The sequence below is a fragment of the Peromyscus maniculatus genome, chromosome 23 (genome assembly GCF_049852395.1).
Source record: "Peromyscus maniculatus bairdii isolate BWxNUB_F1_BW_parent chromosome 23, HU_Pman_BW_mat_3.1, whole genome shotgun sequence".
Taxonomy (NCBI): Eukaryota; Metazoa; Chordata; class Mammalia; order Rodentia; family Cricetidae; genus Peromyscus; species Peromyscus maniculatus.
In genome coordinates this window covers 5547241-5574124 of record NC_134874.1, presented here as the reverse complement: position 1 = coordinate 5574124, position 26884 = coordinate 5547241, and the positions used below count along the sequence as shown (strand labels likewise).

The 26884-nt window shown below is 47.4% G+C and overlaps 1 protein-coding gene across 2 annotated transcripts in view; it reads left to right on the top strand.

Moving 5' to 3' along the window:
- Positions 1 to 26884, top strand: part of Rnf10 (ring finger protein 10) — a 35333-nt gene that overhangs the window by 4600 nt on the left and 3849 nt on the right. For both annotated transcript variants that reach the window (XM_006995798.4, XM_006995797.4), the window contains exons 2-14: positions 9455 to 9651; positions 15044 to 15243; positions 17017 to 17107; positions 18863 to 19047; positions 19122 to 19258; positions 20695 to 20855; positions 21285 to 21413; positions 21598 to 21871; positions 22011 to 22144; positions 23071 to 23188; positions 23360 to 23461; positions 24525 to 24680; positions 26605 to 26705. In XM_006995798.4, the coding sequence (XP_006995860.1) occupies positions 9455 to 9651; positions 15044 to 15243; positions 17017 to 17107; positions 18863 to 19047; positions 19122 to 19258; positions 20695 to 20855; positions 21285 to 21413; positions 21598 to 21871; positions 22011 to 22144; positions 23071 to 23188; positions 23360 to 23461; positions 24525 to 24680; positions 26605 to 26705 (1985 nt within the window). The remainder of the gene's footprint in view (positions 1 to 9454; positions 9652 to 15043; positions 15244 to 17016; positions 17108 to 18862; positions 19048 to 19121; positions 19259 to 20694; positions 20856 to 21284; positions 21414 to 21597; positions 21872 to 22010; positions 22145 to 23070; positions 23189 to 23359; positions 23462 to 24524; positions 24681 to 26604; positions 26706 to 26884) is intronic.

Here is a 26884-nt window from a genome sequence, read left to right as displayed (position 1 = left end):
CCCAAGCAAAGTGAGAACACTGGCTGAGAGCGCTGCTGCTGAAGCCAGTGTTGAGAGCTGATGCAGTGACTTGGAGATGTGCACTCACTGACCAGAGGGTAGTTTAGGAGTATCTCAGAGGCTGACTCATTGTTGAAAGGACCTCTTGAATTTCAGAGCCCTGGCTTGGAGTGAGAAGCATGGAATGAAAGATACAGTTTCACTTTCTTTTGCCAGTGCAAGAGAAACCCCACAAAACTTACTTAGTTTCTATAGGCCATCTCATGTCTCTAAAACCAAATCCCGTTCTGTCTTGAACTCTCTGATCCTCCTGCCTCCACTTTCCAAGAGCTGGGACCTACGTGGGCATCACCACCGCTGGTTTAGTTTTTCAATATTTAGTTCCTTTTTCCCCCCCTCTCTCTTGTCCCATATAAAAGAACCCCCTGGTATCTATAAGCTGTATAAGTTGTAAAGTGGTCATTTGCTTTCTAACTACATGAATGTACTTGTTATGTTTTCCTGTGTTCCTGTGGCTAGCTTACTTTGGGTCTTCACTGCTAATAGGTAAATTTGACTGCCAGGAACCTGCTCCTTGGCCTTTCTGTTACAGCCTTGGCCTTGGCTAATTGCTTCATATACTTACAGAACATCCCTTTTCTGGCTATATTTCTACAGCTTTATTCCAGTAGGACTAAGACTGTTGTTAGAACAGTTTACCAGCGACTGTCCCAACAGTACAGCCCACAGGAGAGAGAAAGTTTAGGGAGCAGGGGATGCCATATAGAAAGCAAAAACTTGGAGATGAGAGAGGTCAGGGATTTATAGGCAGACCGTAGGCCCTGTCCAGGAACCCTGCTCTCGTTCCTCCCCCTTAAGCGGAAGGTGCTGCTGTGGAGGTTAAGGGAAGGTCAGGCATTATGAAGCAGTTATTTTGAGGTTGGTAGTGTGAAACACTGTCCTGACTGACATTCTTCCTGTTACCTGGGATCAGAAGCTAGGTTACTAGGTAATCTGACTTGACTGTCTCTGCCCCCTCACAGCTGGGGTGGAAGGTGTGAGGACACCCAGCCTGTTGCGTGGTACTGGCATCTAAACTGCAGGACTCTGTACCTCCCAAGCCATCTCTTCAGCCTCCAGTGGGTGCTGTTAATGAGAATAATTGTGTCTATTATTAGTATAGCAGGCTTTTCTAATCATAGCAAGTGTGTGCCACTATTATAGAAAATAATGTTTTAGATGTTTTTTCTCAATTTTTAGGACTCTTTGAGGAAATAGGGTACAGTATCAGTTGTTTATATACATAAAAGATGAAGAGTTGAAGGAGTTGCCATGATAGCAGGTAGCTGGCTGGCTGGCTGGCACATGCCGAGTTCGGATACTGATACTGCTCTCCTTTTCATTCAGAACTTCTCGTTTCAGTGGGATCTGATTGGTTGTCAGTTGAGTGTATAACTAAGGCCACATGTTGCTCCTCTGGCGATGCTTGTCAACCACTGGATGATGATGGATAAGCAACGTGCTCACAATTACAGCATGAACCAGCAGCAGAAACTTCCTGACTGTTCTGACCTAGGCTGTGCCACCTCTTAGAACTAGACCTAGAAATGTTGCTGATTTTAAGCATCTGTGAATCTGGATTAAAGTTTTAGGGCTCTCATTTGTTGATTCTGAGATCTTAGGTTCTGAATTCACTCCATGTAATTAATAGTTTGGTCAGGGATCTGTCTTGACAGTACTTGGCACTTCTCAGCTCCAGCTGTGTGTCAGACTCCTGGAGACCTCTACACAAGTAAGGATATGGGCCTTTGCCTTCCAGTCTCTTCAGCGCCCCTGCCCTCCCCCAGTCTTGTTATTTCACCTCCTGAAGGCCAGGATTAAGAGTGCGAGCTGCCTTGCCTGACCTTTTCTAATTCTCTTAAGTCTACTTTGGGCCCCTTGGGTCCTGGGTATTCTTTGTTTATTCATTTTCATTTTATTATTTACTTTTAATTATTTTGGTGGGGTTTGTTTGGTTTTTGGGTTTTGGGTTTTTTTGTTTTGTTTTTTGTTTTTCCAGACAGGGTTTCTCTGTGTAGTTTTGGTGCCTGTCCTGGATCTCGCTCTGTAGTCCAGGCTGACCTCACAGAGATCTGCCTGGCTCTTCCTCCCGAGTGCTTGGATTAAATGCACGTGACACCACTGCCAGGCTATTTTGGTTTTTTTGAGACAGGGTCTCTCTACGTAGCCCAGGATGACCTGGAACTCACTATGTACACCAGGCTGGCCTCAAACTCACAGAAGTCCGCCTGCCTGTCTCTTCCGAGCTAGGATTAAAGTCATGTGCTTCCACACCCAGCTCCTTGTTTATTTTTAAAGGTGTGTGCGTGTGTGTGATGTGAGTGCAATGTCCTCAGAGGCCAGAAGAGGATATTATATTGCCTGAAGCTGGAGTTAGAGATGGTTGTGAGCTGCTACCCAATGTTGCTAGGAATAGAACTTGGGTCCTAAGAAAAAGAGCCCCAGGGAGTCTCAACTACTGAGCCTTCTCTAGCCTTCATATGTGTGTGTGTGTGTGTGTGTGTGTGTGTGTATGTGTGTGTATGTGTGTGTATGTGTGTGTATGTATGTGTTTTTTTTCGAGACAGGGTTTCTCTGTGTAGCTTTGTGCCTTTCCTGGAACTCACTCTGTAGACCAGGAGGGCCTTGAACTCGCAGAAATCCGCCTGCCTCTGCCTCCCGAGTGCTGGGATTAAAAGCGTGTTCTACCACCGTCTGGCTATATATTTACTTTTGACACTGGGTACTGATCCTAGAACTTTGTGCAGACTAGGAAAGGACTTGACCATTGAGTTGTATCTCCAGCCCCTTTTAAATTTTTTTTGAGAGTTAACCGAGATTGACTAAAACTGAGTTTGTAGCCAATTAAGCAGGCCTTGGACTTTTGACCTCCTGGCTGTAGCCTCCTGAGTAGCTGAGCTCACAGGCTTGTGTTGCCAGGCCCATTTTACTTGGCCTCCCCCCCTACCTCTCTTTCTTTCTTAATTTTTTAGACTTGGCCTTGTTGAATAGTTTAGGCTGGCCTTGAACTCTCGGCTCTATTGTCCTGCCCTTAGACTCCTGAGAACTGTAATGCCTGGCAGCATTCATAATTTTAAAACTCTCGAAGTGTTCCTGATGTACAGCTGGAATTGGGAACCACCATTCTGAGGCTTAAAACTTGAATAACAAAAATAACAAAAATGAAAAAGAAAACAAAAAATGGAGGAGATAAAAAGAGTCTCTTCTAGGAACTTGACTTGTTTTCCAGACTCTGAAGTTGATCTTCTTGTTGTTTGTTCTGAGAGAGGAGGGCTGTTAGTTCCTCCCGGAGCTGTTCACCAGAATGTCCTGAAAAGTTGTCTACAGAACATCTCAGAACAGCACTGTGCGCTTTATCTTCGGGTCCCAGGCAGGACAGCGCCACCAATCCTCAGCTCCCTGTTGCCTGGGTTTAGAGATAAGAGCTGCTTTCTCACTTGAGATATCTCCCTTCAGGCTTTGAGGTATTTGGAAGACAAGAGAAGGGAGTTGATTTGGGAACCTGAAATCATGAATGCTTATGTGGCCGGTTGTTGTAATCTGATTTAGAAATAAGCAGTTCACAGAGTGGTTTCTGGGTGTTAGGAAACTGTTTCCCTGAGAGTGTGGTAATCCGTGAAGAAAGAAACAGCCTTACCGAGTGCCAGTTCATCTTAGGTCTTCTCAGAGTAGAAGTTGGCTTCATTCAAATCTACGCAAATATGAGGAGTCTTTCTTAGGTAGGATCCCCACCTCCTATTCTATGTGCTGCCGATCAAACCTAGGGCCTAGTGCACACTGGGCAAACACTTCCATGCACAGCATGCACTCCCGTGATGTGAACGTATGTCCGTATGTCTCCTGAAAGTAGCAGTTAAGAGTCATGCTCTGTCAGCCTCAGATAAGGAAGGTTAGGGGATATGGTTTCCTTTTTTTTTTTTTTTTTGAGGCTGGAGAGAGGGCTCTGCAGTAAGAGCATTGGATGCTCTTCCAGAGGACCCAGGTTCAATTCCCAGCACCTACATGGCAGCTCATACCTGTCTGAAACTCCAGTTTCTGGCCTCCCTAGGCACCAGGCATATGTGTGGTACACAGACGTGTTTGTTTCTGAGATGGTCTCATTCTGTAGTCTAGATTGGTTTTGTTTCAGTCCTCTGCCTCTTAAGTGCCACAACAGGTGGTGGCCTAGGCTCTGACCTCTGCTGGGTACCCTGGTGCTGCACTTTGACAAGAACTGTTGCTAACTGAAGAGGTAGAAGGGTCCTAGGCTTGCTGGACAAGTACTGTATCACTGCGATTCACTCCAGCCCCACTTCCAGCTTTGACGTTCTGGTTAGTTCTGTAATTAAGGAGTGAGCTTGGCTTGAGTTTCCTGTCATGACCTGGTCTGTTCTTACTGCTGCTGCCATCTCCTTACCTTGGTTCCCTAATTCCTTGGCTGCAGCTGGGTAGGTTTGGAGGGGCTGGCATGTCTTTCCTTCTTTCCATGACATGTGCTGCTTTCAGAATTAGGATTTATGGGCTGGCAAGATGGCTCTGTAGGTAAGGGCCCTTACCACCAAGCCTGACCATCTGAGTTGGATCAATCCCTGGGACTAAATGGTAGAAGGAGAGAACCAACTTCTGCAAGTTGTCCTTTGACCTCCGTGTGGTACCCAACACATACACATACACGATAAATAAATATAAATTAGGATTCATAGCTTTTTCTTAGATTTATCTAGCCTGGTGTACAATAAGCTTGTGATCTTATGTAGAAGCACTTTCTTTTAAGTTAAAAATTTACTCAGGTGGTGGCTGGATACGGTTGCTCATGCCTGTAATTCCAGAAGGATTGCCTTGGGTTTGAGGCCAGCCTGAGGTACAGTATAGTGAGTTCTAGGCTAGCTTGAACTATAGAGTGAGCTCTTGTTTCAGGGGGGAAAAAGTGCCCACCTCTTTTAAAAGAGTCATACTTTTGTACTGGAGTCAGAGTCTCTGAGAGCAAGTCAGAGTGCAGGAACCTCCTAGAGTTCATCAGGCTGCTTGTGTGGACTAAGATTAATGTGGACCTTCCCTGCACATGCAGATTCCTGAAGCACTCCCTCCGTATTTATCATTTTAAAAAATATTCTAAACAGACAAACGACAGGTGTTTGCAAGAAAGAAAAAGCTCATTATCAATAGTTGAATGTATTTTCTTTGCAGGATGTTTCTTTTTTTAAATTTATTTCTTAGGTATTTTTCTTTTAAGTGTGTATGTTGAGACAAGGTATCATACTCTAGCCCAGGCTGGCCTTGAACTTCTGATTCTCCATTTACCAAGTGCTAGAATTATAGGCTAGTGCTAGGATTGCACATGTATGTATATGCATTACCACATCCAGATTCCCCCCTCCCCACACACAGGGTTTCTCGGTGTAGCCCTGGCTGTCCTGGAACTGAATCTGTAGACCAGGCTGGCCTTGAACTCAGAGATTCACCTGCCTCTGTCTACCGAGTACTGGTATTAAAGGCACGCACTACCACCACCCAGCTCAGTTATATATTTTTAAAGAACAATTTATTAATTTTTTTATTTTCTATTACTAGCTTTTTTGTTTTTCCTACATGTCTTTGAACTACATGTGTGTCTGGTGCTCAAGGGGGCCAAAGGAGGGTGCCAGATACTCTGGAACTAGAGTTACACATGGTTCTGACCCCATGTGGGTACTGGGAATTGAACCTGGGTCCTCTAATAGAGCAGACAGTGCTTTAGCCCCTGGGCCGTCTCTCCAGCCTCAAGTTATATATTTTCATATAAACAAAATGAAGTTCTGTTTGGAAGGGAGAGTCTAAGTCCTCAGCTTCTGAGGCTCATGCTAGAGTCCCTTGCCGTCCCCTTAGAGTCTGAGCATGCCCAGCATCAGTTGGGCTGAAGGGTCTGCGCCTGCAGTCTCAGCTACTCAGGAGGTCTGAGCCCAGACTCAGAGCTAGTCCGTGTGTGACTGTTTCAAAGAAAAAGAAAGTTTCCACTTTTTTTTTTTTTTTTTTTTTTTGAGTCAGGGTCTTTTTGGTTTTTCGAGACAGGGTTTCTCTATGTAGCTTTGGAGCCTGTCCTGGAACTTGCTCTGTAGATCAGGCTGGCCTCGAACTCACAGAGATCACCTGCCTCTGCCTCCTGAGTACTGGGATTAAAGGCGTGCGGCGCCACCACTCGGCAAGTCAGGGTCTTACTATGTACTTACTATGTAGCTATGTAGCCCTGGTTGGCATGGAACTGGTTATGTAGACTAGGTTGGCCTCCAGCTCAAAGATGTGCTTGCCTCTGCCTATTCCTCCAGAGTGCCAGGACTAAAGAGGTGTGCAACCATGTGCAGCGAAGTTTTTCCTTTCCTGTTTCAAGCCAATAAACTAGTGCCTGTACTTAATCAGATTTCCATACTGCAGTAGGATGACTGTGATTTGGGAACCTTTGTTTTTGTGAGGTAGTTTTGTGTGTGTGTGTGTGTTTTAATTTTACAATTTGATTTTTATCTATTTAGTTGTATATGGTTCTTTTTACCCCCCCCCCTTTTTTTTGACAAGGTCTCACTGGCTGTCCTCATAGAGATCCACCTGCCTCTGACTTCTGAACACTGAGATTAAAGTTGTGTGCCATCATGCCTAGCCATGTGGGGGGGATAGGTAGATGGGCTCCGACACATGCCATGGGGAGCATGTGGAGGTCAGAAGACAGCTTACAGGAGGAGTTGGTTCTCTACTTCCTTTATATGAGTCTTGGGAGTTGAACTCAGGCCCTCAGACTTGGTGGCAGGCTTTAACATGCTGATCTGCCTCATCTGTTCAATGTTTATATTTTTTTGGAGTGTGCGCACATGTGTTTGTACATGCTCTCACCCTTGAATGCACATATGGAGGCCAGCGGTCAGTGTTGAGTATTGCTTCTACTTTATTTTTTTTTTGAGACTGTATATCTCATTGAATCTGGGGGTTGCCTTTTTGGCCAAACTGGCTGTCCATCAAGCCCCTGAACTCCAGCTGCCTCTGCCTCCCCTCAAGCTAGAGTTGTGTGTTGGTGCATCTAGCTCTTAATGTGGGCACTGGGGTCCTCACGCAGAGCCTCATGCTTTCAAATGAACCATTTTATACTCAACTGAGCCTCTCGCCCCAGCCCCCCTATTTTGAGCTTGTAAACTGCCATGTGTGTGTATTGACCCAGGTTTTTTGTTAAACTCCATTAGTAATTTGTGGATCCTGGCAACAGAAATCCTCAAGTTCATTCTCTTGGTAAGAAAAGAAGAACAAGGCAGCCAGGCTGAGTGGTACATGCCTCTAATCCTAGCACTTGGGAGGTAGAGGCAGGAGAATGGACATTTTTTAAAAGATTTATTTATTTATTTTATATATCTGTATGTACACCTACATATCAGAAGAGGGCACCTGATCTCACTACAGATGGTAGTGAGCCACCATGTCGTTTCTGGGAATTGAACCCAGGACCTCTGGAAGAGTACCCAGTGCTCTTAACCTCTGAGCTATCTCTCCAGCTTGAGATTGGTCATTCTTACCTGTAGAGTGAGTTTGAGGCCAGCCTGGAGCTATGTGAGAGACTGTCTCTAAAACAAATCAAGCAGGCTTTTTACCCAAAATATAGATGGTCAGCAGATGGACTGAAAAAGTATTATTGCTAATTAGAGAAATTCAAGTTTAAAATCAGAAACCAAAAATCCAAATAAAATAAAATCAGAAATCATTTGTCCTTGCATTTGGACAAAGTTCATTCAAGTTGCTATTATTATTAACAGGAATATAGTGAGCTTGACACATTCTCTTGTATGGTGCTCTTAGGGTATAAATCAGTTGTCATTAATTTCTACAATGCAGCTTCAGGATGTGTAAAGGGCTTTCATGATTGTACTTTATAAGCTAATTTCCCTTTGAATATTTGACATGACCATATAGACCTCTTTATAAATAAACTAGCAGAAAGTTGAACACTACTAAATGTATTGGTTATATCATGATATTAGTTCAATAATAGGCAACTGTGTAGCCATTTACTGTGCTTTTGAAGGGTAGGTGACTTTTCAAAGAAAATTATGTGCATGTTTGCTTGCATTTTTATGTGTGCACCATATTTGCGCCTGGTGCCCACAGAGGTCAGAAGAGGGCCTCAGATTCCCCGGGACTGGAGTTACAGGTGGTTGTGAGCCACTATGTGAGTTCCGGAACTGAACTCGGGTCCTCTGCAAGAGCAGCAAATGTTGTTAACATTGACCCACTTCTCCAGACCCCAACTGTCTTTTTTTGTTTGTTTGTTTTTTCAAGACAGGGTTTCTTTGTGTAGCTTTGCACCTTTCCTGGAACTCACTTGGTAGACCAGGCTGGCCTCGAACTCACAGAGATCCGCCTGCCTCTGCCTCCGAGTGCTGGGATTAAAGGCGTGCGCCACCACCGCCCGGCTCCCAACTGTCTTTTGAGACATAGCCTCAAGTATAGCTCAGGCTGCCTTTGAACATCAGTTTCCTGCTTCTGCTTCCTAAGTGCTAGGGTTAGCAGGTGTGCCACAGCCCTTGGCTGCTTGTTCTGTTCTTTGCTTTTATGTGTGTGATGTGTACAAGTGTATAAGCTTGTTTGTTTGTATGTGCACAGGTGTGAAGTTGATGTCAAGTGTCCTCCTTGATCACTCTCATGCATTTTTTTATTTATTTTTAATTTTATAATTTAATTTTACATATCAGCCACGGATGCCACTGTCCTTCCCCCTCCCGCCCCCCATCACTCTCATTTATAAATTACATTATTTGTTTATGGATTGAGGCGGGGCCTCTCTCGAATCTGGAACTTGTGATTTCTGGTTTGTCTAGCTAACCAGCTTCTCCCTGGGATTATAGGCAGTTGTCATAGCTGCCTAGCTTTTACATGGGTTCTGGGGATCTGACTCCATCTTGTGCTTTCAGTGACAGTACTTATTGACCACTGAATCCTCTCCTCAGCCCCTTTACAGTTTCTGATTCTTGGTCTAGGGAACTGGCTCGCCAAGTTCCAACCTGGTGCCAAGCCTGATGACTGTCCTTTTTTCCAGAACCCATTCCCACTTTTCATATGTGCTATGGTACCTGCATATAAACACATACACACATGCAAAATAAATAGTGTGTAATAAAAAAAAAATTTAATCCAGGATTTCACTCTATCACTTTTCACCCAGGCTTTTGGATGATCCTCCTTCCTCAGCCTCCCAAATGCTTGATAGGTGTGAGCTGCCAAGCCAGACTGAAGACTAGGGATACATGAAACTGCTCGTAAAGCAGCAAAAGACAAGTTTGTGAGGGTGTGCCTGAGTCTCAGTGTTTAGGGGCCGAGGCAGGAGGAACGTTGACTTCTAGGACTATAAACTTTGCTGGAAGATAGAAATCAGCCATGTGGGTGGAAAAACATAAAACTTACTATTACTATTTCTTTTTGCTTTCAGATGGAAAGAACTCAAACGGATCCAAGCGTTACAATCGCAAGCGTGAATCTTCCTACCCCAAAAATGAAAATTTTAGCAACCAGTCCCGTCGCTCCAATTCACAGAAAAGCAAAACTTTTAACAAGATGCCTCCTCAGAGGGGCGGTGGCAGCAGCAAACCCTTTAGCTCTTCTTCTAATGGTGGAAGACGAGATGAGGTATGGAATTGGCGAGGGCCAAAGAGCTTGTTTAGTTTGGTTTGGCTTTTTCAAACTCTGCAGCGTTTCAGCACCTAGGGAAAGAGTGAGGTAGAGCAGGCATCCAAGCTGTCTGAGCAGCCAGGGCTTGGCCAGGCCTGGAACCTTGCCTCCTTTCCTCCCCTAGGGGCTTTGAACACCTCCTGTGGGGAGAGACTTCATTCATAGTCAGGGTTGAGAAATGACAGCAGATGTGTATTGTACCTTTACTATCACTGGTGTGTTTTATACACCCTTTGGAGTGCTTGAGTAATAAAAATCACTGCAGTGATAGTTAGCTTGCAGGGTAAAAAGCTGATGTCCTTAGTCCCAGCGAACCTGTGTGTAGGAGTCCCTTAGATTTGCTTTGGAGAGTAAAGATTGTTGACATGAAGGGTGTTGTAGTTGCTGGATTTAGGAAGCAGCATCAGCACTAATGGAGAAGACTAGAAGAACTAACTAGTTCAGCATCCTGTTGTGTGACCGTACAGTGTAGCCATTACAGAACGAGACAGACACAGTAGATGTACTTGCAAAAGGATTACTTCCTCCTCGGGAACTGCGCCAAAAACATTGAGCAGTTGGAAGCAGAGCATTCAACAGTATTCACTGTCTTTGTCCTCTAGGGGCTAATCCTCTAGTCTGGCGGGTCAGTAACCAGTGTGTTCTTTACCTGATGGTGAGTGTTATCGGATCAGATAGTGTTGATGGAAGAGTAAAAAGTGCTGGAGGAACTCTTCTGGTCCATCCTGTGAGATACTTGAGTTTCTCCTCCTTTGATTTATTATTATTATTATTATTATTATTATTATTATTATTATTATTATTATTTTGGTTTTTCGAGACGGGGTTTCTCTGTGTAGCTTTGCGCCTTTCCTGGAACTCGCTTTGGAGACGAGACCAGGCTGGCCTCGAACTCACAGAAATCCACCTGCCTCTCCCTCCCGAGTGCTGGGATTAAAGGAGTGCGCCACCACCGCCCGGCCTTTTTTTGGAGCGGTCTCACTGTATGTATGGCACAGGCTGCTGGAGCGTCCTGGGTGCTGAGATCAGAGGCCTGTGCCATCAGCCAGGCTGCAGAGGTAGATTCTGAAAGATATGTGAATGGAGCAAGGGAACACTGCTGGAGTTGAGAGCCACAGCACCACATGGGAGCCCTGCAGAGTGCTGGGAGCAGGGCAGGTGCAAGCGCTGAGCCAGAGAGAGAAGCTCATTGCTCTGCTCAAGTCCTGCTGTTGAGGTAGACCAGGACTAGAGACTGGGAAGGCTGGTCAGTAGGTCACCGGCCTTGAGTCGTGTTGGTGGACCAATGACAGAAGTGTGGTCGGCCTAGAGTCGGGAGAGTGGGGGATGGGAAGGAGAAAGGGCAGCGTCTGCTCTGAAGGGAAGTAGAGAGGTGTAGAGAGGTGAGGTGGTGCTTGAACAGTGTGAGGGGAGCTGACAGGAATGGCTTAGCAGTAAAAGCGCTCTACTCCTGCAGAAGGCTGTGGGTCAGCTCACAACCCCTGTAACTCCAGCTCCAGGGGATTGGAGTTGGCCTCCGGCAGCTGTTCTCTGATGCACATAGACACATGTAGACACAAACATACACACGTAATTTTTAAAAATCTTGATGAGATCTTGGTTATTTTGGTTGAGATAGGTCTTACTGTATAGTCCTGGAGCTCTCTGTGTTGACCAGAGAGTTGGATCATACAGATCCAGCTAGCTACTGGAATTCACTTACTTATTTATTACTTATTTATTTATTTATTTTGAGGTAGGGTCTCACTATGTAGCTCTGGCTCACTATGTAGACCTAGAACTTGTATGTAGACTAGTCTAGCCTTAAACTTTGAGAGGTCCTCGTGCCTCTGTCTCCTGAGTACTGGAATTACAGGCATGTACCACCACAACTGTCTTAATAGAACCTTTTGAAATACTAAAAAGTGTTGAGTGCAGGAGAGGCTTTATGGTTAGGGTAGGAGGAAGTGCAGCATCTCTCCCAATGGGTGGTTGATGAGGGGATGACAGCAGGGACGTGGAGTGTGCACAGTGCATCGACGACGCGGTGACCTCTGGAAGAAGCCCCAGGGGTGGCATGAGGAAGGCTCTGCCGATTCAGCACAGTAACAAGAGGCCTGTGGTGTTCCTAACTCACGGGGCTCATTTTCTCAGTGTACGGTGATCCGAGACTGGGTTTGGGAGCCTGAGGGGTGAAGGGGTTGTCTGGGAGGGAGGGAGGGAGGGTGGGCTGAAGTGTGATCGCACTGTGGCTGCTAACGGTGTAAGGGGCTACTTCACTGAGACCTCTTACGTCACTGCACTAGGGCTGCTGGGGCGGGTAGGGAGGGCCAGCTGCCGAACACAGGGACTAAGCCAGATGGGGAAAGAGGTCGGAGAGTGAGTGGATCATTGGTGTAGTGACGGGAGAGGGAAAGAATTGGTGGAATTATGCAGGTGGGGAAGCACATGCCTCTAATTCCACTCTATCTGAGACAGAGACAGGGTGGATGAGGTCTCTAACATGAGTTCCAAGCAAGTCAGGATGCATGGTGAGAGCCTGTCTCAGCCACAAACAAACAAGAATTGTGAGCACAGTGAGTTCCTGGTTCAAGTGATGCTCAGCTGTGACAGGCGTGTGCTTGTCAGCAGCATGGTTCAAACTGTAGAGCACTGCTGTCCAGTGGAAAGCAAGCTGCAGGCTGCAGTCCCTGCATTTGGGAGGCAGAGGTGAGAAGAGCGTGGATCCAAGATCAGCATCGGCTCTACAGTGAGACCGTCTCTGATGCAACGCTTCTGCACACACACACCCCCAAAAAGCCATGTGTTTTATTCGCATTCTCTCCCTCTCATTTGTTTATTGAGACAGGGTTTTTCCATTTAGTCCAGGCTGGCCTTGAACTCAGAGAGATCTACCTGTCTCTGCCTCCCAAGTGCTGGGATTAAAAGTATGCAGCAGCACCACCACCACCCAATTGTTAATTTCTTTTCATTCGCGTGTGAGTGAGTGAGTATGAGTGTTTGCCTGCATGTATGTCTGTGCACTATTTGCACCAGATACCAGAAAAAGCCAAAAGAGGGTGTCAGGTCCTCTGGAATTGGAGTTACAATCTGTTTAAGATGCTGTGTGCTGGCCGGAAATGAACCTCTGCAAGAGCAGCAGCAAGTGCCGTTCTTTGAGACGGGGTCATGCTATAGCCTTGGCTGCCCAGAGACTTTGTAGACCAGGAGCTCACCTTGAACTCAGATCTGCCTACCTCAGCCTACACAGTCCTGGGACTAAAAGGTGTGCGCCACCACACCTGGCAATTACTATTTTCTTTAGCAGTTCTGGAGCTCAAAACGCAGAACCTTGTACGTGCTAGTCACTGTTTTACCACTGAGCTGTGTCCCAGCTTCAGCAACATGATTTTAAGGCTTCCAGTTGCCACATTAGAAAGGTGGAAAGAGCCAACCTGGTCTACAGAGCGAGTTCTGGGATAGCCAAGACTATTTATTACACAGAAAAACCCTGTCTGGGGGTGAGGGGTAAGGGCAGTGGAAAGACAATCTATAACAGACTTTTTCTCTAGGCCACCAGCCAGCCCCCAAATCATGATGCAGAGACTTACTAGTTTTGCAGCCTGTCCTGCTGTAGGCTCCTTTCTGGCTGGCTCTTTTAATTTAAATTAACCTGTTTCTCTTTATCTACCTTTTGCCTCAGGGCTTTTTACTTTTTTTCCTTCTGTATATCTTATTTCATTGCTTCTTTTTTTTTTTTTTTTTTTTTAAAGATTTATTTATTTATCATGTATACAGCATATATGACTGCAGGCCAGAAGAGGGCACCAGATCTCATTACAGATGGTTGTGAGCCACCATGTGGTTGGTTGCTGGGAATTGAACTCAGGACCTCTGGAAGAGCAGTCAGTGCTCTTAACCTCTGAGCCATCTCTCCAGCCCATTTCATTGCTTCTTATATCTGCCCACTGCTGGCTGCCTGGCTTCTGGTTCTCTCCTCCTCCCCCTTCCTCTCATTCTCCTTTTTTCTAGATTTCTCCTCCTATTCTCTCTGCCCGCCAGCCTCGTCTATCCCTTTTCTGCTAGCTATTGGCCATTCAGCTCGACCAATCTCTGAGACAAGAGGGTGTTGGATCCTCTGGAACTGGAATTAGTGGATGGTTGTGAACCCCCACGTGGTACTGGGGAGCAGACCCTGTCTTGTGCAGAAGCACTTGTTCTCTCCTCAGCACTGACCCGCCGCCGCCGCCGTCTCTCTAGCCCCTAGAGTGGTGGGGGCGGGGTTGACGAGTGCAGACTCTTAGATCTCGGGTTGGTGCTTTGTGAAAAGAGAAACTGTCTAATTGTGTGCCACAGCTGACTGTTTTGTTTTCTGGAGGTACGTTATAGTCCGGGCTGGCCTGGAATTGCTGTGTAGCACAGGCTAGTCCCCAGCTTGCATGGTCTGCCTTCACCTCTTTTTTTGTTTTGTTTTGTTTTTCGAGACAGGGTTTCTCTGTGCAGCTTTGCGCCTTTCCTGGAACTCACTTGATAGCCCAGGCTGGCCTCGAACTCACAGAGATCCGCCTGTCTCTGCCTCCCGAGTGCTGGGATTAAAGGCGTGCGCCACCACCGCCCGGCCTGCCTTCACCTCTTAAGTATTGCGATTATAACACCACACTTGGCCACTGTATTTGTTTTGAAAGGTTGGAATGGTACTGTATACATAGACTTTCTCAGACTGCACATTTGTGCTTCTGCATAAAAAGTCCTTATAGTGCGTTCCCTTTTTGTCTTCCCTGGATTCTCTAGGGTTTTGATTTGGTTTTGTTTGTTTTGCTTCTTCAGTGCTAGCGTTACAGGGTGAGCCACTCTTGTGTGCCTGTGTGCTTGTGAGTGTGCAGCTTATTAAAAACCTTCACATCTGACTAGACAGTGAAAGTGTTACATTTGCCTTTGTTGGAGCTCCAGGTTTTTTGCTTGTGTGTAAAAAGAAATAATAGGTTTGGGGGGGGGGGGAGAGGTTAAAAAAGAACCAGCTGTGGTAGCTCTGACCTTTAGTCCCAGCACTCGGGAAACAGAAGCAAGCAGATCTCTGAGTTGGAGGCCAGCCTGGTCTGCAGAGGGAGATCCAGAAAAGACAGCCAGGGCTGCACAGAGAAGCCCTTTGTGCTTCTCGGTGACTAGAGAAGGTTGTGCGGTGCTTTGTCATTGAATAGTTAATCGCTGCTTAGCAGAGCAGGCTGCAGTTTAAGGGGATCTAAAGGCCTTTCCTCTCTGCTCTTCCAGACATAGCTTAGGTCAGCATTTACGCCAGCGTGGCAGTGTTTCCAGCCGTGTGGAAGCAGGATGTGCTGATTGCTGCTGTCAGTTGGTCAATTATTTGAATCTAAAATGTTGCTATTCTTTCCAGGTAGCAGAGGCTCAGCGGGCAGAGTTTAGCCCTGCCCAGTTCTCTGGCCCTAAGAAGATCAACCTGAACCACTTGTTGAATTTCACCTTTGAACCCCGTGGCCAAGGAGGTCACTTTGAAGGCAGTGGACATGGCAGCTGGGGAAAAAGAAACAAGTGGGGACACAAACCTTTTAACAAGGAACTTTTTTTACAGGCCAAGTGAGTATTTCCACTTGTGAGACAAAAATGAAAAACCTGCTTAGATGGTTGCATCCTTGGAGGAAGCGTTCTCTACACTGTTATGGGGAGAAACAGAAGAGACATTGGTGGTGGTCTTTTCTTCCCTGTCAACGGTCTCTTGTTTCTTTTTTTTGGTGTCCATGGGTGGGCACTGTCAACGTTTTCTAAGTGAACGTTCTCAGTACTTAGAGAACGTAGTGCTTAGTGTAACTTCCGGGACTAGGAATGCTGTGTGGTCTGAGCTCTGCTGTGCAGTGGACTGGGAAGAAATCACGGGTCCAGGGAGGGTGGGGACCAGAACAGAACAGTTCTGATCATGTGTTAGCTTAGGAGAGGACGAGCTGAGGTGCAACTGAAGAGCTTCCACGGCGAGCTCTCCTGGTCAGGCCTCCCTGAGTCGCAGGGCGCACTTGACTGTGAGGCTTCTGCAGCTCACACAGACGGTTCTTAGACTGTGGATTCTGTCTAGCTCAGGCCACCATTGGGCCTCTGGAGACTTTCACCCCAGGTCCAGGCAGTTTTGATAAAATGGTTGCACAGAGTGAGCACTCTGGGGCCTGGAGAAGTGGCTCCAGGGTCAGGAGCATTAGCTTCTCTTCCAGAGGGCCCAGGCTCCTTTTTGTGGTGTTCTGGTTTGTTGTTGTTTTTCAACACAGACTTTCTCTGTGTATCCCTGGCTATCCTGGAACTTGCTCTGTAGACCAGACTGGCCTCAAACTCAAAGATTTGCTTACCTCTGCCTCCTGAGTGCTGGGATAAAAGGCGTGCACTGCCCTCACCTGATGAGCACCCAGGTTGTTTCCAGAACCCACATGGTGGCTCACAGCCATCTGTAACTTTAGTTCAGGGTACCTGACGCCATCTTTTGGCCTCTGAGGGCACTACATTCAGCTTGTGGGTGCACAGACACTTGCAGGCAAAACACCCGTACACACATGTTCTTCCTAACCTTTATATAAGCAGATAAAGTACGCACCCTGTTTTCAGAAGATTGTATTTTAAATTGTGTGTGCGAGAGTGTGTGCCCCTGAATGCTGGTGTTGGGAGGAGGACGGGCATCCAGTTCTCCTGGAATTGGAGTTGAGGCAGCTTTGAGCCTCCTGACATGAGTGCTAAGAACTGAGCTCAGGTTCTCTGCAAGACGGTGTTTTCCTTGAAACAGACATTTTCCAGCGGTGTGTGTGTGTGTGTGTGTGTGTGTGTGTTTGCGTGTTTGCGTGTTTGCCGTGATACATGTGGAGCCCAATTGTTTACCTTCCACAGTTCTAGAAAGGCTCATTGCTAGGAACTGATAAAGATGGAGTAGGCAGGAAAGCTGTCTCTTCCCCACCCTTCCCCTTCTGTGAGTCTTTAGACGTGGATTGGACCTTGGGTATAAACTAAAGCACCATTGTGTACTTAATGCAGACTGCTCTCAGATGATTGAGAACAGCTTTCTGCTGCCATGAAGATGAGCTGTGGTCATAGGGTCCAAGGGTTGAGGAAGTCTCAGTCTGGGTTAATTTTAGTTCAAGGGAGAACAACAAGGAGCTTGGCCAGGCTTGAAAGCTGAGGAAATAGTTGATGGATTTGGGCATCTGCCCACTGAGTCTAGACTCCTCGTGGAGCCAGGACTCAGAGCTGCGGCTAAGTCTGGGGTCATGCTGCTGCAGCCTGGCAGCCTCAGCCACTCTTGGCCAGCATCCTGATGAACTCCGAGAGGTGGTGAGTTTCTGACGGCTCCTCTCTCCCTGTCCCTCCTGTTCCTTCTAGCTGCCAGTTTGTGGTGTCTGCAGACCAGGACTACACAGCTCATTTTGCTGACCCTGACACCTTAGTGAACTGGGACTTTGTGGAACAAGTGGTGAGTGGCCTTGCCAGGTTTGTCATCCTCAGTGGGAGAGCTAAAGAAAGGCTGTGGTACGGCAGCTGTTAGCGGTGTTAAACTCGGGGCACACGTCAGTTCCTTGTTCCTCTTGGAGTTCATTTTGTTGCCGGGCGGACTCTGCTCCAAGGGCACGTAAGCATTCCTCCCTCTCTGTCAGTCATTGTTGAGGAAGTCGTAACCAGGAGTCTGTTAGAGGAACTCGAGTTACCTCATACCAGGCTGAGCTCAGATACACGGACATTTCTTCATTGGCAGCCCCTTGTCGTAATTGGTGTCAAATTAGCAGGTGGTTGGTTTTCTGCAAAGCCAGTCCTGCATTTTTTTCTGCTGAGTTTATGAACTTGTGTCTCCTTGCTGATCCTAACAGGGTGTATGATGTAGTTACTTTCAAAATAATAAGTACTCTTACTTTTATGTTATTCTGACAAATTTTGACTCCTGTTGCTTTAAAAATTTATACAATCGCTGGGTTGTGGTAGTGGCGAATGCCTTTGATCCCAGCACTCAGGAGGCAGAGGCAGGCAGATCACTGTGAGTTCGAGGACAGTCTGGTCTATAGAGCGAGATCCGGGAGAGCCAGAGCTACACGGATCCTGTCTCGAAAAACAGAACAAAACAAAAAAATTACACAATCATCTAAGAATGACGTAGAATGCCTTATAGGAAAAAAACACTTATATACATTGGGTAAAAAAACAGACACACAGGGCTGGAGAGATGGCTCAGCAGTTTAGAGCACTGGCTGTTCTTCCAGAGCTCCTGAGTTCAATTCCCAGCAACCACATGGTGGCTCACAACCATCTGTGATGAGATCTGGTGCCCTCTTCTGGCCTGCAGGCATACATGCAGGCAGAACACTGTATGCATAATAAAAAAAATCTTAAAAGAAAAAAAGATTGGCACAGGTGCTTTCCCCTTGTTTAAAACAAACAAACAAACAAACATAAAGTGAAGGTCTTCCCTACTCTGTTTGAAGTTATCAGTAAATTAAATCTGGATTTTTATGCCTTCTGTTAAATACATATATTTAAAAATTGTGAAAATGGGGTCATGTGATTTATGACATTTTCCCTGTAATGTAGAGCCCTCCAAGTGTCTATTACCTGTCCTGTTAGATTAGCCCATGATGGTGGATTTCTTAATTTGCTTAATGTGTGTTCATTCTGTATTATTAAATAGACTTTATTTATTTTTATTGTATGTATATGAATGTCTTGCCTGTGTATTTGTAAGTATGCTGTTCATGCCTGGTGCCTGTGGAGGCCAGAAGAGGGCACTAGATCTCCTGGAACTGGAGTTACAGAGTCATGAGCCATATGTGAGTGCTGGGAACTGAACCTGGGTCCTCTGCAAGAGCAGTGTGTTTTCTGTTGCCATTGGGAGCCATGAATTATAGAGGAAACTGTTCAGTTGGGTGCTTGCTAACAGTTTCAGGGGGTGGGTCCAGACTGTCCTGGAGGGGACACGGCGGCAGGCTGGTCCTGGAGCAGCAGCTGAGTTTAATGTTGAAACAACCACCAGGCAGAGACAGAGCTGACTGGGGATGACGTGGGGCCCTTCTCACTCAGACCACCACAAGAGCAAGTGCTCTGATTGCCGAGCCGGCCAGCTCTCCAGGCAACTCGTCTGTTAAACAGTTTTGTAAGAGCAGGAGAGGAGAGGCTTCTGGCTTTGTCACCCTCTGCCCCGTTAGTTCTGAAAGCAGTGATGCTGTGCTGTCTTGTGTTCCAGCGCATCTGTAGCCATGAAGTGCCATCTTGCCCAATATGCCTCTATCCACCTACTGCAGCCAAGATAACCCGCTGCGGACACATTTTCTGCTGGGCATGCATCCTGCACTACCTGTCCCTCAGTGAGAAGACCTGGAGTAAATGTCCCATCTGCTACAGCTCTGTGCACAAGAAGGATCTCAAGAGGTAGGACAGAGAGTTGTGTTAGACCCTAGGCTGCTCCCTTCTTACTCTGCTCCATCTAAACATTTCTGTCTCAGTGTTGTTGCCACAGAATCACGCCAGTATGTTGTGGGGGACACCATTACAATGCAGCTGATGAAGAGAGAGAAAGGAGTGTTGGTGGCCTTGCCTAAATCCAAGTGGATGAATGTAGACCATCCGATTCATCTAGGAGGTGAGCAGGAGTAAGCGAGAAGCTGGGGGGAGGTGGTACATTGCTTTAATCCCAGCACTTGGGAGGCAGGGACAGGGGGATCTCTGTGAGTTCAAGGCCAGCCTGGTCTACAGATCGAGATCCAGGACAGCCAGGGCTACACAGAGAAACCGTGTCTCAAAAAACAGCAACAACAAAAATCCATCCTTTGGATAAACAAGTTTTAGCCTAGGCCATGCAATGAGAACTTGTCTTCAAACAAAGGCAGGGGTGTAGCACAGGGGCAGTGTGGTTGCCTAGCATGGGCAAGTCTGTAGGTTCAACCCCCAGCACTGGTGACAGCAGAAACACAAGGGAAGAGCTGGCCAGGGTGGTGCACGCCTGTGACCCCAGCATTTAGGAGGCTGAGGCTGGAGGCTCAGAAGTTCAAGGTCACCCTTGGCTACATAACAAGCTGGAGCCACCCTGAACTTCCATGGGACACTGTCTGAAAAAAAAAAACAAAGTATTAGAGAAGGAAGGAAGGAAATAAGCCATGCATGAGCCTTTCCCCTAAAGGTTACCCCAAAATGATGGGCTTCTTCAGTTCACTCACACTCTCTGGGGTTGAGGCTGGATATGCTGGTGTGACACTCTTGTGTTGTTTTTCATGGTTTGGGATTTTGTTTTTTCAAGACAGGGTCTCCTTATGTAGCTCCAGCTCTCCTGGAACTGACTGTGTAAAACAGGCTGGCCTCAAACGCACAGAGATTGTGTTTTATTTTTAAAATTATTTTCTGTGTCTGAGTGTTTTGCCTACATGGCTGTGCATGGAGTATGTGCAGTGCCCCGTGGAAAGAGAAGAGGGTGTCAGATCTTCTGCAACTGGAGTTACAGACAGTTGTGAGCTGCCATGTGGGTGCTGGGGATCAAACTGGAGTCCTAGAAGAGCAGTCAGTGCTTTCCACTGCTCAGCTTTCTGCTCAGCCCCTATTTCTTTCTTAAAACAAGAATTGACAGTGGTTGTACAATATAGTGCTTGTTCCCGTCACTCATTCTTAGAAAACCATCTTTCCAAGCATTTCCTTATGTTAGACTGAATGTTCTAATTAGTAGACAGCAGACTGATTTTTTTCTTTATTTTTGTTTTAGTTCTTATTTTATGTACATTGGTGTTGTGCCTGCGTGTATGTCTGTGAGGGTATCAGATCGTGGAGTCACAGACAGTTGTGAGCTGTCATGCAGATGCTGGGAATCGAACCTGGGTCCTCTGGAAGAGCAGTCAGTGCTCTTAACTGCTGAAACATCTCTCCAGCCCCTTTTTTCTGGTTCCTTAGACTTCTTGAATTAACCTAGTTTAAGATTATCCGTTAGTGTTCCCAGGAAGTTGTGCCTAGGGCAGGTAGTCTATGTGAGACAGTTTCCCCTTAGTCCCAGCGCCTCCCTCCTTGAGCTGTGTGACCCCGACTGTCTTGCAGATGAACAGCACAGCCAGTACTCCAAGTTGCTGCTGGCCTCTAAGGAGCAGGTGCTGCACCGAGTAGTTCTGGAGGAGAAAGTCGCGTTAGAGCAGCAGCTTGCAGAGGAGAAGCACACTCCTGAGTCCTGCTTTATTGAGGCCGCTCTCCAGGAGGTTAAGGTAGGTCCATTGGGAACTGAAAACCGAGTTACATCAGCTCCAAGGAGTGGCTGAGAAGGCCGTGTAAGTGGTGATCGGAAGGAAGGGCTGAGTTAGCTTTCAGACTCGTTCTAGAGCCGAAAGTAATAGCTCACAATGGTTTTGTGACTCACTGTAACAATGGGGTTTCTGTTTGAGCTCTCTTCTGAGTTAAAAAGCAAGGTAGTGTTTTTTCCCTGTCTAGGAACAGTTTTGGGAGACATTTTGGAGAGAGTATTATGGTTTGCCCACCAGGTCTTAGCAACACTTGTTAAAGATTGGGAGTACGTAGGATTAGCCAAAGAAGTACTCTTGTATCCTCTACAGCCGCGTTCTTCAACGTAAGCCGTGAGAGTCTCTGCTTGAACTTTAAAATGCGCGTGTTTCTGGTCTTTTCTCTGGTGGCCTCAGATGCGGGAAGAGGCTCTGTCTGGAGTGGCTGGAGGCGGAGAGGAGGAGGTCACTGGTGTCGTGGCTGCTCTGGAACAACTGGTGCTGATGGCTCCCCTGGCGAAGGAGTCCGTTTTCCAACCCAGGAGGGTGAGCGAGCGCCCTGAGTGAGAACTGAGTGCTGCCTGCCGTTCTCCAGACGGCTGGAGCCCGGGTGCCGTGTGTCCTCGGGACCAGGTCGTCACCTTGTTCTGTGGCGGTGATGACCATGAGAGCCACATCGTTTCCTGAAACGGTACAGTGCTTTCTGTTGACCTGTGGTTTGTTCCGACAGGGGGTGCTAGAGTACCTGTCTGCTTGGGATGAAGAAGCTGCAGAAGTTCGTTCTCTGGACTCCCCTCGTCCTCTCGCTCTCCCTTTGGTAGAAGAAGAGGAAGCAGTGTCTGAGCCCGAACCTGAGGGGCTGCCAGAAGCCTGTGAGATGGCAGAGGCAGCAGATGCCAGTCTTGGCGAGGGGACCATTTGTACTGAGTCAAGCCAGGAGGAGCGCCTCACGAAGCCAGGCTTCCCCCAGCTAAACAGCTCTCCCTGTTACTACTTCTACCAAGGTGAGGGGCCCCAAGAAGAGGGAGGGCTTCAAGGGGAGGTGTTGACTAGATCCTGGGGGCACGTGGGAGTGGCAGGCCCAGCTGGGAGAGGTCCGTGGGGCAGGCTGGCCGGGCTCGTGTGACAGAGCTCTGTGTTTAGCGGAGGACGGACAACACATGTTCCTGCACCCCGTCAATGTGCGCTGCCTGGTGCGCGAGTACGGCAGCCTGGAGCAGAGCCCAGAGAAGATCTCAGCAACCGTGGTAGAGATTGCCGGCTACTCCATGTCTGAGGTAAGGCTTTCTGGGAAGGGAAGAGCAGGGTGTGACACGAACCTGATCTCGTCGGGGTAGAACTCACCTGCAAACCTTTAGGGCCCTTAACATATTTGTTTGTGGTTTGTTTGTTACTTTTGAGACGGGGTTAGGCAGCTCTGGCTATCCTCGAAGGTGCTGTGCAGATCAGGCTGGCCTCTCCTCTGCTTACTGCTCCAAAGAGATGGTCAAAATCCAAGTCCTTGGAGGGTTTAAGCGAAGTTACACAGGCGGGAAGTAGGTTTCTAGTTTGGAAGATACCTTTGAATTACAGTTTGACGGTTCACATATGTGAATCGTTTGTCATTCAGTGGTCAACTGTGCATGGAATAAATAAATCCAGAAAAAGAGTGGAAACTTGGTGAACAGGCTTTGGTTTCCTGTTCAGGCCTAACTTCACTCAGCAGGGTTCTCGACTTTCTTCTTCCCCAGGACTGCCAGTGGTCCCCAGTTCGCTGATTGTGGGCCCTAGACATTTAGAAACAGTGGGCAGCTTTAGGTCATTTAGGGCTCAGTTTACTCACTTGTAGCTCAATCTGACGACCAGTGAGTCTGATGGGTATTCTAACTGTCGGCTGCCCTTAGTGCCTGGCTTTTCAAAAGAGCAGTAATAGCGCCAGGCGGTGGTGGCGCCTGTCTTTAATCAAGCACTCGGGAGGCAGAGCCAGGCGGATCTTTGTGGGTTCGAGGCCAGCCTGGGCTACAGAGTGAGTTCCAGGAAAGGTACAAAGCTACACAGAGAAACCCTGCCTCAAAAAAACCAAAAAAAAAAAAGAGAGAGGGAGAGCAGTACCAGCAGCACTATGCTGCGTCCCACCCAGTGCTAAGTGTGTGTTCACGCTGGGATTCTGGGTTGGGATCCTCTGCTCTCAAGAGCAGTTGAGCATTGGTTGTTTCCGATGTAGGACGTTCGACAGCGCCATAGGTATCTCTCTCACTTGCCACTCACCTGTGAGTTCAGCATCTGTGAACTGGCTCTGCAGCCTCCTGTGGTCTCGAAGGAAACCCTGGAGATGTTCTCAGGTGAGAAAGCCCTGCTTTGTTTCTCTTTGTACTGGGAACCGAGGTGGAAAGAGGGCTTGAGCTAGCTCCTGAGACAGGAGGCATCCCTAGTCCAGATGCCCCACAGGCTGCTAGGTATCTAGGAAGAGGTCATGGCTGAGCTGGCTTTCTTACAACCTGACCAACCCACAGATGACATTGAGAAAAGGAAGCGGCAGCGCCAAAAGAAGGCTCGAGAGGAGCGTCGCCGGGAGCGCAGGATTGAGATGGAGGAGAACCAGAGACAGGGCAGGTGTAAGTCCAAGGGCGCTGTCTGCGGGCTTTGCCCTGTGTGGTTGTGTGCGGCTGCTTGCCTGTGCTCTGCCATTCCTCTTCCTTACTCTTCCATGAGGAGTGTGGGAAGGTGAGGATGGCGTGTGTCCGGCACGGTGGGTGACGGACCTGTTGGTGGGAGGGAACTGGAGCACTGCTCCACGTGCCGTGGACACGACCGTTGAAAGGCGGCGCTCACAGCGACAGCCGTGGGAAACACGCAGGGCTGGGCATGAGAGCGCCCTGGAGCAGGGAGCAGCCTTCTGATGTGACTCTAGAGTAAGTCACTAACTCCGGGATTAGTGTGACTCGAGGACCTAGTTACCAATAGAAACACGGACTAGAGCTGGGCCTGGTGACTCAGACTGTTGTAAACTTAGAAGAGGAGGATAACGTCAAAAGAAAACGCTGGGTGTGGTGGTGGCGCCTGCCTTTAATCCCAGCACTCGGGAGGCAGAGGCAGGAGGATCTCTGTGAGTTCGAGGCCAGCCTGGGCTACAGAGTGAGTTCTAGGACAGCCAGGGCTACACAGAGAAACCTTGTCCCAGAAAAAGAAAAGAAAAGGAGGGTTTTAGTGCTTGACTGGGAAAGGACTCAGCTCCCCCGGTTCCATCCAGTGTGGGCACAGATTGACTTGTTCGAGTGAGTAGAAAAGTTTGGGTTTTTTTTCTCCTCTTATTTCATTAATATGTTTTGTTAGTTTTTTGTGTGTTGTTTTTGAGACAACAGCTCACTGTTTAGCCTGAAATTACTGTGTAGAGCTGGCTGACCTTAGCTCCGTCTGTCTCCTGAGTGCTGAGGATGTGTAGGCTTGCACCACAGCCAGTCTTCTCTGAGGGAGTGGGGGCAGGGCTCTGCTTTATAGAGCCTAGGATGGCCTTCAGTCTGCTCTTCCTGTTGCAGCGTCCTGCATGCTGGATTACACATAGCATGGATTGTTATGAAAGCAGACTTAATTGTTTGCATCCTCTCGGCTCTCCAGACCCTCTTTTTAGAGGAAATACAAACAGTTGTGTGATGACTTCTCATTGCCTTTGCTTTGCAGATCCTGAAGTCCACATTCCCCTAGAGAACCTTCAGCAGTTTCCTGCCTTCAATTCCTATACCTGCTCCCCTGATTCTGCTTTGGGTCCCACCAGCACTGAGGGCCATGGGGCCCTCTCCCTTTCTCCTCTTAGCAGAAGTCCAGGTTCTCATGCAGGTAAAGAGTTGGTATTTAATGAATTCTGCTACTGCCTAGAGCTTTAATTTGATTTAATTTTTAAATGTGTATGAATGTTTGCCTGTGATGTATATGTGTGCCACATGCATGCCTGATGCCCTAGAGATCAGAAGAGGATGTCTGATCTGGAACTGGAGTTAGAACAGATGGTTGTCAGCCACCATGTGGCTGCTGGGAACCAAACTCAGGTCCTCTGCAAGAGCAACAAGTGACCTTAATCACTGAACTAACCAGGCCCTAACCTTAAGCATAGTCCCTAGTGTCTGAATTTATAGCTCTGACCAACTTGGCATAATGTGCCATTTAAGTGAAAAATTTGTTAGCCCTGAGCTACATTGATTCTTATTTTATCACTCTTTCCCATTGATTATACTGGTTTAGACCTGCCAGCTTCTCAAAACCTCAACGCAGTTGGTATCCTCTGACCCTTCTGTCCTGGGTTTTGTTTTTTTGGAGGTTGTTTTGTTTTCCTCTTCTAATTTTCATGTTTGAGCACGTTTGTTAAAGTCTCTGTTGTAATATTGATTGTAATTAATAGGGGAGAAAATCAGACTACTGAATGCACAGTAGGGAAATGGCTCAGTTAAAACGTATTTATAGGCTGGATGTGTGGACCACTTGCTATGGTACACTGGGCCCTTCCACATCCGTCTTCAGTGCCCCACAGACTTACCTGCAGGCCAGTCCTATAGAGACATTGTCTCAGTGGAGTTAAGATTCCGTCTTCCTAAGTGACCTTAGTTTGTGTAAAGTTGACACTCAAAACTAGCCAGCACAGAGCCTGAGACTAAGAGCGTGCAGGGACTTCAGTGGCAGGAACTGGGGCTAGAATTTGGTTCTTGGGGATGGACAGTCTAACCATGGTGCTTTTCCAGTTAACTGGGAAGGAAGCTGCTGCGTGAAAAAATACTGTGAATTGCTGGGTACACTGTCCGAGGGGTAGAAAGAGGTCTCATCTGCCAGGTTTGGCTTTGTTTGTTTTGCGAGTCTGGGTTTCTGAGGCATCAGGAAGATGGTTTGGTCCTCAGAGTGAAACTGCCAATAAAGGTTGCTGAGTGTGGAAGAGACATGACGCCCTTGCCTAGCAGTCCCCAAGGCAGTGGAGAGAGTAATGTGTGAGACGCAGCTGTAGGTGAGAAAGGACAGAATACTGCCTAGGAGTTTCGAGAGGAAAACTAACTTGGTGTGTGTCTTGAATCCTAGTATTTCCATGTCATAGTGGCTGGCCATAAAGGGAGATCTAGATGTTTGTTTGTTTTCTTGAAGTTGTCCATGCACATAAAACCAGTCAATAGCAAACAACTATAGTCTATGAGAGCCAGCCTTTTGTTTTTATATTTTGAGACAGGCTTGCCATGTAGCCCAGACTGGCTTTGAACTCATGATGCACCTGCCTCAACTTCCCAACTGCTAGGATTACAGTCAGGAGCCACCCTAGCTAGCTTGAGAGCCAGTCTTTGTGGAAGGTGTAATGTTTCCTGTGGAAAGGCCTGTCCTGCTGTGGCTGCAAGTGTTACAGTAACATGAAGAAGCCTCTAATCTGTTCACTGGTGTAGGTGATGCAAGATGTTGTGTAAGAACATGGCAGAATTAACATCTGAATCAAGGGTTACCTTTTGTTTTATGGGCAAGGTTATCCAACCCTGATTCAGTTACAGCTATTCTCTTCTCTCTCTCTTCCTCTTCCCCTGCCTCTCTGAGACAAGGTGGCATTCTGAAGCCAGGCTGGTCGGGAACTCACTATATTGCCGGAGTTGACATCAAACATCCTCCTGATGTAGCCTCCTGAGTTGGGGTTACAAGCATGTGCCACCATGGCTGGCTTTCATGGTTGTTTCTTGTTAAGAGCATGCCTGTTCTTTGGAACCTGACTCATGTAATCAGGCCTCTGATTCCCTTTCAGACTTTCTGCTGACCCCTTTGTCACCCACTGCGAGTCAGGGCAGTCCTTCCTTCTGCGTTGGGAGTCTGGAAGAAGACTCTCCCTTCCTTTCCTTTGCCCAGGTAAATCCTTTGCTTGTGAGGCAGCCCACATGAGCTCTGCTGCTTGTCCAGGAACCTCATCCAGGGATTGTTGCCCCTCAACCTAGAATAGCTGGACAGTGTCACCTGCTGGGTGAGAACCTTAGGCAGCAGGGGGTAGCAGCCAGGTGGATTGCTCATCAGAGGCACAATGGTGGGGG